Source organism: Gymnoscopelus braueri, assembly GCF_963280865.1.
Source record: "Gymnoscopelus braueri genome assembly, chromosome: 11".
In the NCBI taxonomy this organism is placed as follows: Eukaryota; Metazoa; Chordata; class Actinopteri; order Myctophiformes; family Myctophidae; genus Gymnoscopelus; species Gymnoscopelus braueri.
In genome coordinates this window covers 54,249,722-54,268,421 of record NC_137613.1, presented here as the reverse complement: position 1 = coordinate 54,268,421, position 18,700 = coordinate 54,249,722, and the positions used below count along the sequence as shown (strand labels likewise).

Genomic DNA, 18,700 nt, shown 5'->3' with positions numbered 1-18,700 from the left:
GTTTTCATTTAATTCACTTAATTTCAGCATAGTAAAATACTTTCATGTATTTTTGCTGTTATCTAATAATAATGTAATGTCGTTTTTGTTGTAGGAGTTCAATACCTCCAGCAGGTGGCAGCAAAGCACAGTGGTGGATAAAGTCTAGCTACTCCTGCTCAAATATTATTCCACTACAAGAGAAAGTTTCTCTGTCACATTTCTACTTGAGTTAAAGTACTGGAGTAATTGCTTTTAGAAATACTTAAGTATTCCAAATTGCATGCTTTTAAAAAATACTTAAAATGTGACAATAGCATCTACAAGCCAGAGGGCCAGACCAGGCCCTTTGAATGTCAATCTGGGCCGGAAAGTAATCAAAGAAAAAAAACTAATGACCCCTGATAATGATACCTGCATTCCATAATTCCATCTGTATGCATTCAAATGTTAAATTCAAATGTTAAATGCAGATCTACAAGCTCGTAGATCTGCTATTTTCTTGTAGATCGGCTATTTAAAAAAAATAAATGTATATATACATTTTTTTCTTCAATTTTTTAATAGCCTACGTTTAATAGTCTACTCCACTACATCTCAGAGGCAAATATTGTACTTTTACTCCACTACATTTATTTGTAGATTTTGATTATTATTACAAAACAAATATTAACCACTTCAGCCCTATATACATTTCGGCCATTTGAAAATAGCAGATCTACAAGCTCACAATGCGTCGCAACGCATAGTGAGCTTGTAGATCTGCTATTTTCAAAAGATTTGTATACATTTGAAAACTTGAAATGGGAGTATGGGACATTCTGCATAATGAGTAGGCTACTTTCTACTCTTGGTCCTTTAAGTACATTTTTATGCCAATACTTTTGCACTTTTACTCAATTGAATTCCGGACTCTTACTTTTACGTATTTCTACATTACAGTACTTATACCTTTACTTAAGTAAACAAAAAAGAAAAGTACTTTTAGTTTTTCCACCACTGAGTATGGTCCTCAGGAAGAAAAACTAAATGTTGTCCACACACTCTGTGTCCACCCCTCGGAGTTCATAGGTCCGGCCAGCAGGTGGCAGTAAAATACAACACTAAGGACGCAAGCTGCCCTCCATGCCAGCGTTGCCATGTCCGCTTGTTATAAGCGAATTTGGGTTTCTTTTTCTGATTGATTGATTGAAATACTTTATTTAGAAAGACATGGAAAAAGAACAAGGACGTTCAGTTCACAATAAAAGGTCCTCTAAACTGGGTTGCCCATAAAAGCACAATGGCTTATTTAAAATGAGATCCCCAATTTAAAATGAGATCCCCCCAATCTTGAGTACTTGAGTACTTGAGTTCTGTAAAGTTGCTTGTAAATATTGGTAGTTGTGGCTTGCGGGTAGAGTTTTTTTTTTTTAGCTTGTTTCTAAAGTGTTCAGTCTAGTTGTTTAGATGAGCTTGTTTCCATTTGTTTTATTGTTATCTAAAGCCGTGGATCTCAAATAATGTCATGTCATGGACCCCCAAATGAATGTATTTGTCCCTAACCCCCCATTTGAAAATGTTTTGTGCCAGGGAGCCCCATACCAGATTTGTGTTGTTAGAATGTTTCAAAAATCTTCCAAATATTCCACATTTTATTTATTTTATTTTATTTTATTTTATAGATCTACAAGCTCACAAAGCGATGCGTTTTGAGCTTGTAGATCGGCTGTTATAAAATAACTAATAATATATACACTGTAGGTTTAAAGTGCTCATGTGGCCTATAATAGTCGCTTCTTTTGGGCTTGTTTTCATAGACCTGGTTGCTTATTTCTTTCGCAAAACCTGGCAACTCCGCCCTCGACGCCCAAAGAGAAGAAGATGTGACCCGGATGTTGTTCATTCATACTTGAATAATAAAGAGCTGCGCGTCCATGTGAGTGTTGTTCATGTTCATGTTGTGTTTATTGACTTAAATGAATGAAGTAATGCCTTTATGAATGAATGAAGGTCACCTGTAGCTTACTAAAGACCTGAACTCTTATCTAACGATGGTTTAAACGCGTTAAACCAGGGAACTAAGCCACTGGAACCAGCCTAGTAACGTTAGCTTAACGCGTTAGCTTAGCTTAGAGCTAACACTGAATGAACTCCTATGGTTTGAATGAGAAAAACATTCAGAGACATTTTACTCTTTAAATAATGAGTGTCAGGATGAATGTATTTATAAACGACACGCTTTTACATGGTTTAAGAGTTAATGTGGGTTTCATGCTTTGTTTACATCGCTCTGTTGCAAAGAACAGATCTACAAGCTACCAACATGTTAGCCCTGAAACATGACTGTCATACCATGACAGTCATGGTGCCGAGTCCCCCTGGTCTAAAGTTGTGTTCGATTTTTTCACATTGCCATCTCTCACATAAACATAAACGTTCAGATTTCAAATCTAAAGTGCTTACCACCGAGCCACGGATGTTACAAGGCGATGCGGACCACGATGAGTACCCGTATCTCCCGTATTGTTCAATAAAAAAGCATTTTAATCCCATCGCCGGCCATTCTCTTTTTTTGTTTTTTTTTGTTTTGTAATGTATCAGAGTGCAATACACCTCCCAACCATTAGTGTCGCATGGTTGAAAGTATCGGAGACAATTTGGAGAAAATGGCCGGCGATGGGATTAAAATGCTTTTTATTGAACAATACGGGAGATACGGGTAGTCATCGCGGTCCGCATCGCCTTGTAACATCCGTGGCTCGGTGGTAAGCACTTTATATTTGAAATCTGAACGTTTATGTTTATGTGAGAGATGGCAATGTGAAAAAATCGAACACAACTTTAGACCAGGGGGACTCGGCACCATGACGCTTGTATACAAGCGTCATGTGAACCATGGCTACCAACATGTGAAAATAGCCGATATGCAAGCTTGTAGATCTGCTATTTTTTGGCTAAAGTTCCCCTCAGAATAGGGATGCTAGAGTTCAAGTAGTTAATGTAAAAAAAGATTATTATTTTTTTTTTAATTTGGCCTTGTGGTTTAGAGCAGTGGTTTTCAACAGGGGGTCCGGGACCCCTAGGGTGTCCTCAGAGGGGGGTCCGCAAAATCTTAGTGTGATATGATTTTTTTTCTTTTTACACTATTAACCACTTGAACCCTAGCATCCCTTTTCTGAGGAGAACTTAAGACAAAAATAGCAGATCTACAAGCTCACTATTTTTGGCAAAGAGTTATAGGTGTAGAGGGGAAAAAAGAGCAGCAAACGTTTATCTGAAACACCATTTTATACAATATAGAGGGGGTCCCTGCTTCATCTCTCTCTCAGCTAGGGGGTCCTTGGCACTGAAAACGTTGAAGACCCCTGGTTTAGAGCAGTGGTTTTCAACCAGTGGTCCTTGAAGGGGGTTCCAGGTGGTCCCCAGCTAATTGATGGAGAGTTGGTAACCAAATGAACCCATAGTCATCTTGTAACTCTTGAGAGTGTAAAATGTATGAAACTCTGAGGAAAAAATGTGTGAAACTCTGAGGACCCCCTGTTATGAAGACCCGTGGTCTAAACAGGTCAGACGTTTAAAGGTGTTATTGACTTACAAATCGATGTTTCTAACACTGGAAATGCACATAAATGAGTTTACGTTTTAAACTACTCTAGCAGTTGTAGATGGATGGACATCTAAACAACAATTCATTAAAAAAATGTATCCCAGTACTGCGGGAGCAGGGACCTGTCGTGGTCTGTCTCTCTGAAGGCGGCGGGGAGCAGACAGACAGGCGCGTGGAGCAGCGAGACGGGCACGGGGAGCAGACATGCGAGGGGGAGGGAATGGAGACTATTGCTGCTCCTTTTGTAAACAACGTATTAATTTGAGCCGATAAATAGTTCATGTAGTAAGCCTTGCCGAGCCATGCGGCCCATAGGGCCTGTAGCGTGAGGCAGCTTGATGTACAAGTAGGCCCCAGCCATGATGTACGAGTACACACTTGTATGTCGCAGGGGACGTATCCCCAATCCAACCCTTGCTTCCGAGTGCCAAAGCAGGGAGGCATTGGGTACCATGTGTATCGTCTTTGGTATGACCCAGGCCGGGGAATTGAAGCCCGACGCGGACACTCTAAAAACCATACATGGGCAACTGGCGGCGCGGGGGCCACATGCGGCCCCCACCTTCACTTAATGAGGCCTGCAGGTTAATATTGGAATACTGATATATTGTTGATTTCAGCTGTTACAATTCCAAACATGACCCGCTTTAATTACTTCAGTCTATATATTAGTAGATTAATGACTAGTATTACATTTCTTTTTTATGTCCAATATATTTGTATTCAACCCATTTTGGGCGGGAACCCCTATTTGTAACTATACCTTTCAGGACGGAAACCCCTTTTGGGGCTCCTGTTGCTATGTACAGTATATAGCAACATACATTTGTTGTAATTTTTGAATAAATATTTGAAGTTTTTCAGAAAACTTAGGTCAGGATTTAGAAGGCGTTTTTAGAATCGGCCTCAGGTCTAAATGGGTTAAGTTCATAAAGTATAACTAAATGCATTTGAATTAATACAAAAAAAGTTTATTTTCAGGATTCCAATTAAAAAATAGCAAAAACAAATCTGGATTCCAATTCAAAAATAGCAGATCAGTGCGACGCGTTTTGAGCTTGTAGATCTGCTATTTTTGTGTGGAAATATAGTGGCCCTCTCCATCATCAAAGTTGCCCACCCCTGCTTTACAGGTTTCTTCACCTCAATAGCACGCACTTAATGTTGACACTCTCAGAGTTATGGGGTTACTTTAAATTAAAAAAACTTTGAGAACTTCTGATCTGAACCCTAGTGATGAGCTGTGACCTCTCTGACCCCCAGAATGATGGAACCTGCAGCAACCACAGCAGAGGAGGAGAAAGGAGAGAAGAAGAGGAGGACTGATGAAGATGAGGAGTCACCTACAAAGAAACCTGTAAGTAGGAAGTGTGTGTGTGTGGGGGGGTGCGTGCACTATCATTCAATGTCAATGTACTTCTTCGAGTTCGTAGGAAGCTGCTGGCTGAATTAAAGGAGCACTACACCCATTTTCAAGTTCAACCTGTCTTCATATAATACAATAGGCTATGTATAACTGTAGTCCCAGGTTTGTGCCCGAATGCAGTCGCTCATTCATTACTCGCTGCTCCCTATACAGGGAGTCAGATGTAGAGGACCATATAGTGAAAATGATCATTTCAGACACTACTCCAACATAGGCGTTATACAAGACCATAACCCAGCGTGGATGTGACGCGGTGTGAGCCACGCCGTCATTTATCGCTTATCGCTTTTGCACAATTAAAAACATCTTGACTCTGACCCCAGCGTTGGCTGTCGGAGTGATAAACAAACATTAAAAGATTAACCCTTTAAGACCGGGAACACATCTGTCATTTTAAGATTTCTTTGGCTATTTAAAAATAGCACATATACAAGTTCGCGGCACTGAGCTTGTAGATCTGCTATTATTTTAGAAATCGCGAAACTTTGTGCAAATCTTTGAATACAGTATATCTTTTTAAAGTGAACATTTTTAACATTTAAAAAAAAAAATCCCAGCTTTAACAAATATATATTCAATGATTTGCACACATTTTTTAGATCCTTTTTCTAAAATAGCAGATCTACAAGCTCATAGCGCGGCCCGCGCTATGAGCTTGTAGATCTGCTATTTTTGAATAGCCAAAGGAATCTAAAATGACACGGATGCGTCCCCGGATTGAATGGGTTAAAAGAACATTCCGGTATGCACTGTTGTGATAAATACTTTTCATCATTACATAACATTACGCTCTTGTCCTTCTGCGACGGACGGCGCCATTGTTGTAGTTTACTAGTTTGTTCCCTTTCAGCGGAACCAGTGCAATGCATTGTGGGATTGATAGAGCTTGGCAAGTGACCAATGGCCTGTACCCTACATTTCATGTTTTGTGGGATTAAATAAGTCCACCATGTAGGGTATAATTTAGGGGTGTCACGATACGCCTAATCCACGATTCGATTCGACTTTCGATTTTAAGGTCACGATTCGATTTTCGATCCAATATATATTTTTAAAACGTCCTTTTTTTCAGCTTTGAGGGCTATATGATTATTAATTTAGGCTATTGTCTTGATTTGTAAAGAAAAACACATGTTTCTCAATAAGTCCCTTTTATTTGAATAATATCAAATGAGAATGAATGAGAATAACAAAAAGGGTTTTATGCCCTTACAACAACTGTCATTTTCAGATTCTTCTTTAAGATGAGTTAACAACATACTTGTGAAGCTCTATAACTAAATAAAATCTAAATACAAAGTTGAATATGTAAGAAAAAAGGATCCAAAGACAACTGTTATTTGGCTACATGTTCTTAAACTTCTTAAAGTATGTTCACATTGTTTGAACAGGTAAGAGCTTTAACAAACAAGAAATATGAGCTAAGCCAGGGGTCTTCAACAGGGGGTCCGGGACCCCTAGGGGGTCCTCAGAATTACTACAGGGGGTCCGCCAAATCTTTGTGTGATATGTTTTTTATTTTTTACCGTAACCCCATCCCTTTTCTGAGGTGAACTTTAGCCAAAAATAGCAGATCTACAAGCTCACAACGCCTCGCGCTGCGAGGCGTTGTAAGCTTGTAGATCGGCTATTTTTGGCAAAGAGGTATAGGTGTAGAGGGGAAAAAGAAGACCAAGTAAACAAAAAAAGTTTCATCTGAAACACAATTTTATACAATATAGAGGGGGTCCCTGCTTCATCTCTCTCTCAACTAGGCCCTAGGGTCCTTGGGCTGAAAACGTTGAAGACCCCTGAGCTAAGCCATATGCGTGTGAAGCATAATCGACAAACGGTAGCCGTTTTGTCAACAATGCGTCGGGTGCCCTCATAATTCACTGGGAAGCCAAAATATTGCCAGACTTTTGACTTAAAGGAAGCGGGAGGGTTTTCCAATTCTTCCGTTTGTGTATTATCATCATTACCATTGCTGGCTTCAGCAGTGGCCATGGTGAAATGTAAAGTACAGACGCAACGCTACAGCTGTCTGTCTCTCTCTCTGTCTCCTCCAAACTCCTCTGTGGTGTGTGTGGGTTTGTCCTGTCGTCTTTTTTTTCCTCCCCCGTCGTAAGCACGCATGCGTGATGCACGGAAAAACAATAACAGCGGCTCGAGCATGGCTTCACCCGGACGTGCAATCGGATGTGCGCATGTGCGGGAGTATTTTTTTTTAATTAACCCTTGAATCGCGATACGGCTTTTGATTTCGATACACTGTATCGAACGTCATTTTCGGTACGTATCGAGTATCGTGACACCCTTAGTATAATTATGATCAATATACCGTACATCCGGACATAACTACAAAATGGCATAATCACTATATAGTGCACTATATGGTGAGTAAAGCCGATTCTAAAAATGTCTTCTAAATCCTAACAGTTTTCTGAAAAACCTATGTTTCTATGTCAGTGTTTCTCAATCTTTTTTCATATCAAAGACCCCCAAAATGTTATGTATTTGGCCCCCATCTCAAAATATGTTGTTCCAGGGACCCCCAGAAGCAAAGATTAGAGTTAAAAAAGTGCGCACATTTTCACGATTTTTCTAAAATAGCAGATATGCAAGCTCATAGCGCTATGAGCTTGTATATCTGCTATTTTTGAATAGCCAAAGTATAAAATAATGGTTAAAGTGGTTACACACAGATGCGATCCCGATCTCAATTGGTTAATGTTTGGTTACCTAGCTGGCAGCAGGATTGTATTCCATATGATTAACTTTCTTGTTGTCTCTCTCTCTCTCTCTCTCTCTCTCTCTCTTTACTTTTCTCTGTGTGTCTCTCTGTCTGTGTGTCAGTATACAGGTCACAGTGAGAAAGTTGCCAGTCATTATAACAGCCTACAGGAGACAGGGTTGGCGTTTCGAAGCCACAGTCGAATCTTTCACATGAGAAACTTCAACAACTGGCTCAAGAGCGTCCTGATTGGTGAGAAGCAAACGTTACAAACATCACAAGAGTCTAGGTCAGGACGTTTGGAGCGTTGTCCAGGGTGTTCTAGGGAAGGTAGAAGAGTCTGGGACGTGTGGAGCGTTGTCCAGGGTGTTTTAGGGAAGGGAGAAGAGTCTAGGACGTGTGGAGCGTTGTTTAGGGTGTTTTAGGGAAGGTAGAAGAGTTTAGGAAGTGTGGAGCGTTGTCCAGTGTGTTTTAGAGAAGGTAGAAGAGTCAGGACGTGTGGAGCGTTGTCCAGGGTGTTTTAGCGAAAGGAGAAGAGTCAAGGACGTGTGGAGCGTTGTTTAGGGTGTTTTAGGGAAGGGAGAAGAGTCTAGGACGTGTGGAGCATTGTTTAGGGTGTTTTAGGGAAGGGAGAAGAGTCTAGGTCCTAGACTCTTCCTAAACAACGCTCCACACGTCCTAGACTCTAGGACGTGTGGAGCGTTGTTTAGGGTGTTCTAGGGAAGGTAGAAGAGTCTAGGACGTGTGGAGCATTGTTTAGGGTGTTCTAGGGAAGGGAGAAGAGTCTAGGACGTGTGGAGCATTGTTTAGGGTGTTCTAGGGAAGGGAGAAGAGTCTAGGACGTGTGGAGCATTGTTTAGGGTGTTTTAGGGAAGGGAGAAGAGTGTAGGACTTGCTACTTTTACTTAAGTAAAATATCTGAGTACTTCTTTCACCACTGCTGTATTGTATTGTAGGCAACATATTGGACCAAGTAAGGGACAGCAGTACAGACAGAGACATCTCTGTGTTGGACCTGGGATGTGGGAAAGGAGGGGATCTGCTCAAATGGAAGAAGGGGAACATCGCACATCTAGTCTGTGCAGGTAAGATATGTGTACAGTGTACATACTGTATGTTTGGAAATGTGTTGTTTGGTAGATTACTACTCCACTGACTATCAACGCCTTTCGGCGATAACCATTATGCTGTTGGAAATTGTTTTTTATTTACCTTTTTAACCCATTAAAACCAGCATCTTTGTCAGTTTATTTTTGCAAAATAGCAGCTGGTAGATCTGCTATTTTTGAAAAATCATGTACATTTTAGCAAATCTTTGAATATACATTTTTCTTTTCTTAACTTAACATTTTTATCTCAAATCTTTGCTTCTGGGGGGTCCCTGGAACAAAACATTTTGAGATGGGGGTCTGCGGCCAAATACTTTGGGGGTCCTTTGCATGTAAAAGTTTGAGCACCACTCGACATACGTTTTTCAGAAAACTGTTTAGAAGACATTTGTAGACGGTCCTCAGGTCTTAATGGGTTAAATGGCGCCCCATTCGTATGGATTTGGGTTGCACCCCATGAAAGATTATTCTGCCAATGCCAAACAGCTTATTCTGCTGCTATTGACTCTTGTTTATATTTAGTAATTATTTTATATTATTTTTCAGACATCGCAGGGGTTTCAGTAGAACAATGTCGGAGTCGTTATGAGGACATGCAGAAGAAATGTTACCGTGGTGACCGGATGTTCGCCGCCGACTTCATCACTGCTGACTGCACCAAGGTAACCTTTTGACCTCCATAAGACCCCCAGTGTTTCCCCCGATATGCATTCAACAGCGGCGCCCTGCAACTTCAAATGTTTCTTTTCTGAGCGTACACACGTGCACGCACAAACAATTTCAAAATCAACAGAAAGTTTGGTGTCTGACGCTGCAATAAAGGTTTGAACATTATTATGTGAATATTCTCCGTTTACAATCGCTTCATATTCAGGACCTGCATTTCAGGTTGATTAACCCATTAACACATTCCATACCAGAGTTTAATATCATAATGTACTCACCACTGCCAGCGATTTATTCTTGTTTTTTTGTTTTTTTCACCTCGCCACAGACCTCGCTAAATACCTTATGATTGCGCGTTCAACTGTTTGTAGACACACATGGTAGTTGTGTGAGTGGCCCAGAGAAGGAATTTTCAATCGGCGACATTCCATTTTGCAGTAGTCGCAGTTTCTATTAAACAGCGTTCAGCGCGGAGAAAAACAACACAGAGATAATGGCGATTTAGCGGAAGCTTTAGAGCGGCGGCGGATGGGAACGAAAATCTTCGATTGACATTAATTTCCGTTTCCGGGTGTGCTACAATGAGTCACTGCGAAAAAAGAAAATAAAAAGACCACTTCGCGTAGATCTACGCGACTGGCACGCTGCGCTGTTATTTAGGTTCGCGTAGATCTACGCAATTGGCACACGATGTGTTAAGAACGCATCTGTCGTTTAAAATAGAAATAAAAAATAATATGTGGCTATTCAAAATAAATAATTGCATATCAGTGCTTCTCAAACTTATTTCATGTCAAGGACCACCCAAAATGATGTGTCCGCGGACCCCCCATCTCAATATATTCTATTCCAGGGACCCTCCAGAAGCAAAGATTAAAATTGAATTAAAAGTGTATATATTCAAAGATTTGCACTCATTTTCACAATTTATTTCAGATCTACAAGCTCATAGCGCGGCACTCGGTGCCACGCTATGAGCTTGTATATCTGCTATTTTTGAATAGCCAACGAAAACACAGATGCGTTCCCGGATTGAATGGGTGAACTGATCATCTCGGCATATGAAATCAAGTTACAACGGCTAGATGTCAACACCGAAGATATCAACACTGATAATGTAACTAAAAGCACAAACCACCACCAGCTAGAAATATTGTCTCTGGCTCCTCTCGCATCGCCAACTGCTGATTGATCCAGAATTCCCACAACATAATGCAGATAGAATTGTGCGTCGTCGTTGAAAGTTTTGTTGAGGTCTGACTCCAGTGTTAATTTTGACAGCAAATTCTGATTTAGCCTTTTGAATAACACACCTTTTACTTTTAGTCCTATTTTAGTCATCTGAAATTGTTTAGTCTAGTCTTAGTCAACTAAATTAACACTGTCTAAATTCCATGTAGATTAATATCGTCCTTGTCGGGTGGAAACCTCATATGTCCAAAACTTTTTTTCAGGATTAAAATTCAAAAATGGCAAAAGTAGCCGATCGACGAGCTCAAAACGTGTCGCTTCGCGCCACTTTTCGAGCTTGTAAATCTGCTACATTTGAGAGGTTTCTGCCCGACAGCAATGATATAATGTTGTATCCGTTATTAATGTTTAAGTGTGTGTGTGTGTCTCTCCAGGAAGTGTTGACAGCCCAGTTCAAAGAGAAGAAACTGTTGTTTGACGTGTGCAGTTGTCAGTTTGTGTGCCACTACTCGTTTGAGTCGTACCAGCAGGCAGACACCCTGCTGAAAAACGCCTGTGAGTCCCTGAAGCCCGGCGGCTTCTTCATAGGAACGACGACCGACGCCTTTGAACTGGTGTAAGTTATTATTAGTAATGATAATATAAACGGATATGACTTCAACACTTCAGCAGCAGACCCAACATGGCTCGGCTAATACGTAGCAGATATACACTTGGTGCTCCTGCGTGCGTGCGCGCGTGTGTGTGTGTGTGTGTGTCAGTGGTGTAAAGCAGGGGTTCCCAACCACCGGTCCGCGAGAACGCGGCCGGGAAGTCCAAGTTTTCCCCGTTGTGAATCTATAACCTTGCGTCGCCAGGATTTTCCACACAGAGCAGAGAAAAGTTGAGTCGGTCACATGAAGATACCAAGGATTAGTCAGTGATGTCACTGAGGTTTATAAACAGCTTTGTTTATAAACTTCCTGTAGTGACATCACTGTTGAATCCTGGCTATCTTTATCTTTTTGTCAATTGCCAATTTTGTCACGATGATGATCGATCGCGCTAATTAAACACTAAACAGGATTATTATTTCATGTCAACATTCAAGTACATCTATCAGAAGATGTAACTCAGGTAAAGTAATGCGTCACTCTGCAAGTTTAACCATAGAGTTTAACTAATGTTTTCCACCTGTCCAAAGTCATTTCTGATACAGACATACGGCGGGGGGGCACCAAACCGGCTCCAAGCACCGGGCACCATGCCGGACCGTGAAAATGTTATGAACTGTCAGCTGGTCCGTGGTAACAGAAAGGTTGGGAACCCCTGGTGTAAAGTAACTAAGTACAAGCTGATGAAATCAAGTAAACCATTGGTTTCCCTCTGTCCTCTTCTGTCTTTATCTCTCTCTGTCTCTGTCTCTGTCTCTCTCTCTCTCTCTCTGTGTCTCTCTCTCTCTCTGTCTCTGTGTCTCTGTGTGTCTCTCTCTCTCAGGAAGCGTTTGGAGCTGTCGGATGGCTTGTCGTTTGGTAATGAGGTGTACAGTGTTCGTTTTGACCACAAGGAGCAGTATTCCCTGTTTGGATGTCAGTATCACTTCAATCTGGAGGGCGTGGTCGATGTGCCAGAGTTCCTGGTTTACTTCCCTCTGCTTGAAGAGTGAGTGTCTGTCTGTGTCTCTACATGTCTGTCTGTCATATATGTCAGTAACATGCATGTGAATGCATTTATTTTACGCTACTTCTGTAGACACTGTTTGACAAGCTGTTTGAAGATAGGCATGTGTGTGTATTGTATATTATAGGATGGCTAAATGCTATGGGATGAAGCTGCTGTTTAAACACATTATATTTATTGTATATTATAGGATGGCTAAACGCTATGGGATGAAGCTGCTGTTTAAATACAGATTCTCTGAGTTCTTTGAGGAAAAAATCAAGAACCAACAGAACCGCAACCTGCTGACGAGGATGATGGGCCTGGAGGTAACCCTGACAACCACCCAGCAGCCACTCACACAGTAACCATGACAACCACCTCGCAACCAGTCAGACAATAAGAGTGACAGTGAGGTAGACAGTCAGTGAGACAGTCAGGGGATAAGACAGACAGGCAGGCAGTCAGTGAAGAGGTGTTTTTGGGTGAGGATTCGCGAACGACCCTCCTGACTATCGGGAGGGACGTTCCCTGTTCCATCTTTACCCTGCAGGTGGTCCTGCTCAGTCGTCTGCTGTCGCCCAGGGCGGAGTGTGTTTTTGACAGCTTGATTGTAAACGATAGATATAGTTTCTAGTAGGCCTGCACGATTAATCGAAAGATCGTGATCTCGATTCAGATGCCTATGCGATCTCATTTCTAAATGACGGCGAGTCTGTGACATCATGCTGCATTTGTGTGTTTAATTATTTGCCTGCAGCCTGAACAATCAATCCCACTCTCGGAGTTACCCACGACCCGCGAGTGAATCCAGCTGGTGTTGCTCGCCAGAAATAGCCGATCCACAAGCATCACAACACATTGGGAGCCTGTAGATCGTCTATATTCGGAGGGCGACACCATCGGACTAATAAATGAGCATATTGATCTAATAGCTGACGTTGTCTCTACTCGTAGCAGGCAGGAGCTCATGAAAAGTTATTTCCGTCAAAAGTCCAAACAAAATACACCATGACTGTAGATAGGAACTCTTCTTGTAATCATTATAAGCATAACATCCTTAAATCCTTATGCAGAGATTAAATGTCGATGTTTAATTGCCGCGAACCAAACTTTTGTTTTTTCTTTGCGACAGAATCTCCCCCATCCCCCCCTTCCCTGCACACGTGTGAGGAATAGTGACATACGGTGCTTTTTTCCCCCTTGAGCATAATAATGAAAGGCAGAAAATAAAGTAATGTCAGAGATGTAAGGTATTTTTTTCCCATGGAAATAATGAAAGGCAGAAAATACTGGAATATGTCTGAATAGAAAAAAACTTTTTTATTGCTAATAAGTAAAATATCTAACTCTCTAACTCATTCACAGATTCACAGCACTCATGTCACTGACCTGTTGCAACTTGATCGTCAACCTACATTTGTAATTGTGACAGCCGTAATAGTTGCTTGATCTTTCTTTTTTTCACACATACAGCTGCTACGTTAAAACATTGTGCTTAGAATTCGGTAGCGTTTCCATAGTATGTGTACAGTGATTGCAAATGGAACACTTGCAACGCCCAATGACCAAAATGACATGATTCACTCCACTAGAAAGATATTTGTATCACTTTAACCCATTAAAACCAGGAAAGCAGACTGTGGCAGTAAGACTTTTAAAGTAGTAAGACAGGGTGGTGTTGATGGGGCCTGTGACGCGCTGTGAGCTTGTAGATCTGCTATTTTTGAAGAGCCAACATATACATGGATAAAGTGGTTCAAATGATTGTGATGCCATTAACTACTTTTGCCAGGAACCCCATTGTCTCTCCCCCATATGTTTCTCTCTCCTTATCTTTCTGTCTGTGTTAATTTTGACCACAAATATGTATTTGGTTTAGTCATAGTCTTTTGAATACAATGTCAGTTATAATCATCTGAAATGTTTTAGTCGACTAAATATAAGCTTTTAGTCCAGTTTATTTTGTCGACAAAAATGTATTTAAGCGTAGTAAATACCTGAATTTACACTTGGTTGCATGCTGAAAATAGCCGATCTACAAGCTCACAACGCATCGCAAACTTAGAATGACTTGTCTTTTAGTTCTACTGGATCTCTTCTCCACTAGTCCCTCCCTAACATCTTAGTCTAGTTTTTATTTGTCTTAGTCACCTTATAGCTTAGTTTTTTTTTAGTTTTTGTGTAGTTTTTGTCAGTGAAAAAAGGTAGTCTTTGAAATGAACAGTGTTTTGTCTCTGTGTGTCTAGTCGTATCCATGTGAAGGCAGCAGCACTCCAGCCACAGAGGCACCAGGAGAGTATGACCATGCTGCCAAACACAAGGACTCTGCTGGAGCTACACTGCCTCTGGTACACTACACACACACACACACACACACACACACACACACACACACACACACACACACACACACACACACACACACACACACACACACACACACACACACACACACACAGAGAGTTGGTGACAGCTGTCCTATCAACAACACTGAAAATGGTTCCATTGGTACAACTTACACCATAGTGTAGTAAACGGTTCATATTATGTTACCATTCTGTAATCTGAATACAATAACATTTTGTCAATGTTAAACCTCTCTCTCTCACTCACTCACATACATTCACACTCACACACACGATGGATACAGGATAAATGGGCACCTCAATGTAAAATTGGCTATTTTGTCCAAAATGTTAAAAGAAATATATATTTGAAAAATGGTCTTAACTCATTGAGTGCCATAATTATTAATATCTATTTCTGGCCATTACAATTTTTATTAAAATTTAAAATTTAGTCAAACAAAAGTGCTTAGGAAGCGAGATACAGCCTTTTTCAGTTATAATTTAAACAAGGAGTGGATGGAGCTGCAAATCTTCAGATAATGATATCTTGGGTTCAGGAAGTTTTTTTTAGTTTTTTTTTAGTTTTTTTAGTTTTTTCAAAAACACGTGAAACACGTTAATGGCACGTTGCACCATAGCGCTAAAACACGTTAATGGCACTCAATGAGTTAAGTAATGTAAAGTATACATGATGTGAACATGCACGGTACATGATTACTTCTTGTTGATGCCCCAAAATGACTAGATGTATATTGGCGTGTCCAAGGCTACTCTCGGTTGGGGGAAAAGAAAGAATGAGAATGAAATTGATACATTTTCATTGATCCTAAAATTCTGACTGTTTGCTTTTTTGTCTGCAGGGAACGTTGAGCAAGTCAGAGTGGGAGGCAACAAGTGAGTTGAATGTCTTACTCTGTTGTATTGGTGTTGCCATTATAAACATTTAATGTTTGATTATTACTATCAGTAATTATTTCTGACTCGCAAGTATTGAATAGCTAACATACTGTTATTAGTTAATTCACAGACCACAAACAGTTGAAATTATTCATTTTCATATAAACAAACAAATAATCGTGAGGTTTTGGTCAACTATAAAATCTCTATGTGACTCCCTTTCAACCTTTTTCAACTTCTTTTGTAAAAGCAGGAGAAGGCTTGCTCTTTCACATAGCGGTTAGTCTATTAGTGGTAGTTAGTGGGTTTTAAATGTGTTTAAAATGTGTTGGCATGTATGTACATTTCATGAGTTTCTCCTTTTATTCCATCTCGTCTGTACTGTTCTGCCTGTCTGTAACTTTGTGTGATCATTGCAGTCTGACCTCAGCTCTCTATGAGATTACCTTTTAGAAATAACGGTTTAACCCATTCAAACCGGGAACGCAAACTGGAAAAATAGCAGATCTACAAGCTCATAGGGCGGCGCACAATGAGCTTGAAAAATCTTGACCATTTGTGCAAATATTTGAATACATATATTTTTTAAAGGGAACATTTGTAACTCAAATCTTTGCTTCTGGGGGTCCCTGAGACAAAATATTTTGTGATGGGGTCGGCGGGTCAAATACATATAATTTTTGGTGGTCCTTGACATGAAAAAGTTTGAGAACCACTGATATTAAAGCAACATGTTTTTCAGAAAACTTTTTCAGAAATGTCTCCAAAATTAGGATTTAGAAGACATTTGTAGAATCCCCAGAAGGAAAGTTTTGAGTCACAAATGTTTGCTTTAAATATACATTCAAAGATTTGCACACATTTTCACGACTTTTCAAAAGTAGCAGAATCTACTACTTTTGAATAGCCAAAGAAATCTAAAAATTACACAAGATTCTTTCCCGGGCTAAATGGGTTAATAAGAAACAATTCATTATTATGTAATCATATTGAAGTTTATATTTGTGTTGTAAATAATTATCTTTGAATATACATACTACTATATTTATGTTGTTTACTGACAAATAACTGCCAATTTCCACTCTTTCTGTCACTCTCTGTCTCTCTCTCTGTAGGTATATACCTGGTGTTTGCCTTCCAGAAGGTCTCCTGACTGCCAGATAGATTAACACATGCAGAGTGAATGACAGAATCCAGATACATTGTTAGAGTGAATGACAGAATCCAGGCACTGAATGAAAGACTGAGTGAAAGTCTGTTGAGTTGAGTCACGTTTTGTACAAGGAAACATTGAGTTGTTTTTATTTGAATATTTCTGTGCGTTTGAGTAGAAAAATTAAAACCAGCTAAAACACAGGACGTTTGTTATTCCTTTTTCCATTGTGACACGTTGTGAGCTATATTAAAAACAATTGAAAGTGTAATCGACAGCGGTTACGGTGTGGGTTTTATAAATATTTAACTAATGAAAAGCAGTGGTAAGTGCATTTACTCAAGTACTGTACTTAAGTACACTTTTGAGGATGTTTTACTTTACTGGAGTATTTCCCATTTTCAATACTTTTACTTCTACTCCACTACATCTCAGACGCAAATGTTATACTCTTACTCCTCTACAATCATTTGAAAACTTAAGTTACTAGTTACTTTGCAGATTTAAATTATTACATTAATAAACATTAACCACTTTAGCCCTATTTTATACATGGGCTATTTGAATATAGCAGATCTACAAGCTCACGTGTCGCATAGCGACGTGTTGTGAGCTTGTAGATCTGCTATTTTCAAACATTTTTGTACTTTTACTTTTGGTAATTTAAGTATATTTTGATGCCAATACTTTTGTACTTTTTTAATTTCCGGACTTCCACTTGTAGCAGAGTGTTACTACATTGCAGTATTGCTACTTTTACTTAAGTAAAACATTTGAGTACTTTTTCCACCACTAATGAAAAGTATTAACAGAGCTTGTGACAACATAACTACATTAGATCTGCACATGTCCACAAAGTGCAAGGGTGATTGTCATCATGAATAATTCATGGCATAAGCTGTTTTTGGAAACTTTTTCAAACATTTTATTAACATTCTTATTAGTGCGCTTCACAGTGATGTTACAGAGTTGGGAGTCTGTTCTGATTTTGTGCAACATGTTGACATCTCCACAATCTCCACACTAGTCTCGTGTAGCCAGACAACCATTCCACAAGCTCTGGATGCTACAGAGTCTGGAGCTACACGTCCCGAAAGCCAAGAAAGGAAGCTGTCATCTATTTGTCATTTCCGTTAACGAAATATTAAAATATCTTTACATTTGATTTTAGAATTTCCATTTCTGATAAGCAGCACGCTATACAGGCTTCAATTAGTTTGCATTTATATTAGGACAAATTGGCGTGACAGACAAGGACCCCAACCCTCGCCCCCTGTGGTCTTTAGTCTTTGGTGGGGCCCAGGCCTTCTTGATGATATATCAAGACAATAACACAGTATAACAGGTGATGTGGCATAATGGTGGTCATGGTCCCTGACATTGACAAGTTGCTTAAAGCAAAGAGATGTCAGGTGTCTGGACGATCAAGCGACCGAAATGACATTTCATGCTGGCTAGTGGCTAACCATGTACATTTGCCATTCAGGCTATTTTTTAACAAACAATTAAAAAGGTTTTTACTTGGTTATTTTGGTGGTTATTTTTTGGAAGCATTCAGTTATATTATGAAAAATAAAGACAGTTTGTTGCAGGCCTGCATTCAAAAGGTGTACCCATTTACAAATGTAGTTATAGCAGAGACAGTATTTGAAATCGAATTACATTTTCAAATGGTTTATTAGGGCTCTTAAAAAAATGGCATGTCACACCTCATACCACATTTCTGTAATAACTAATAATACCAATGATTAACTTTAATAATTTAAATAGCTATTCTTAATAAACAAAATGTGTAAAGTGAACGTGCACGTCTGCAACTGGTCACAGCCCTCATCAAGTCACCTTTCGGTGACATAAGTCAATGTGTGGCAACAAAGAAAAGAAAAAAAGCATGAATTCTCTGACTTCTTTTTTGACATGCGTTTCTACCTCATAATATCAAGATAGAAAAGTTTGTGCTCTACTAAGGCTAAAGATGGTTACAAGAG

The 18,700-nt window shown here is 39.8% G+C and overlaps 1 protein-coding gene across 1 annotated transcript; it reads left to right on the top strand.

The window, feature by feature from the left end:
• The first annotated feature begins 1,850 nt into the window (after positions 1-1,850).
• LOC308095204 (mRNA cap guanine-N(7) methyltransferase-like) lies at positions 1,851-16,915 on the top strand. The gene is made up of 11 exons (XM_080442174.1): positions 1,851-1,897; positions 4,832-4,925; positions 7,830-7,959; positions 8,664-8,792; positions 9,363-9,478; positions 11,108-11,289; positions 12,150-12,314; positions 12,523-12,640; positions 14,561-14,662; positions 15,523-15,556; positions 16,675-16,915. The coding sequence occupies exons 2-11, from the start codon at positions 4,833-4,835 to the stop codon at positions 16,710-16,712; spliced, it is 1,107 nt and encodes a 368-aa protein (XP_080298300.1). The 5' UTR covers positions 1,851-1,897; position 4,832; the 3' UTR covers positions 16,713-16,915.
• The last annotated feature ends 1,785 nt before the right edge of the window (positions 16,916-18,700 follow it).

Bases quoted from the DNA above. Each gene is read 5' to 3' on its own strand.
- LOC308095204 (XM_080442174.1), top strand. From the start codon at position 4,833: ATGATGGAACCTGCAGCAACCACAGCAGAGGAGGAGAAAGGAGAGAAG. The intron at 4,926-7,829 runs GTAAGTAGGAAG...TCTGTGTGTCAG, and splicing joins AGTCACCTACAAAGAAACCT to TATACAGGTCACAGTGAGAA. The intron at 12,641-14,560 runs GTAACCCTGACA...CTGTGTGTCTAG, and splicing joins CGAGGATGATGGGCCTGGAG to TCGTATCCATGTGAAGGCAG.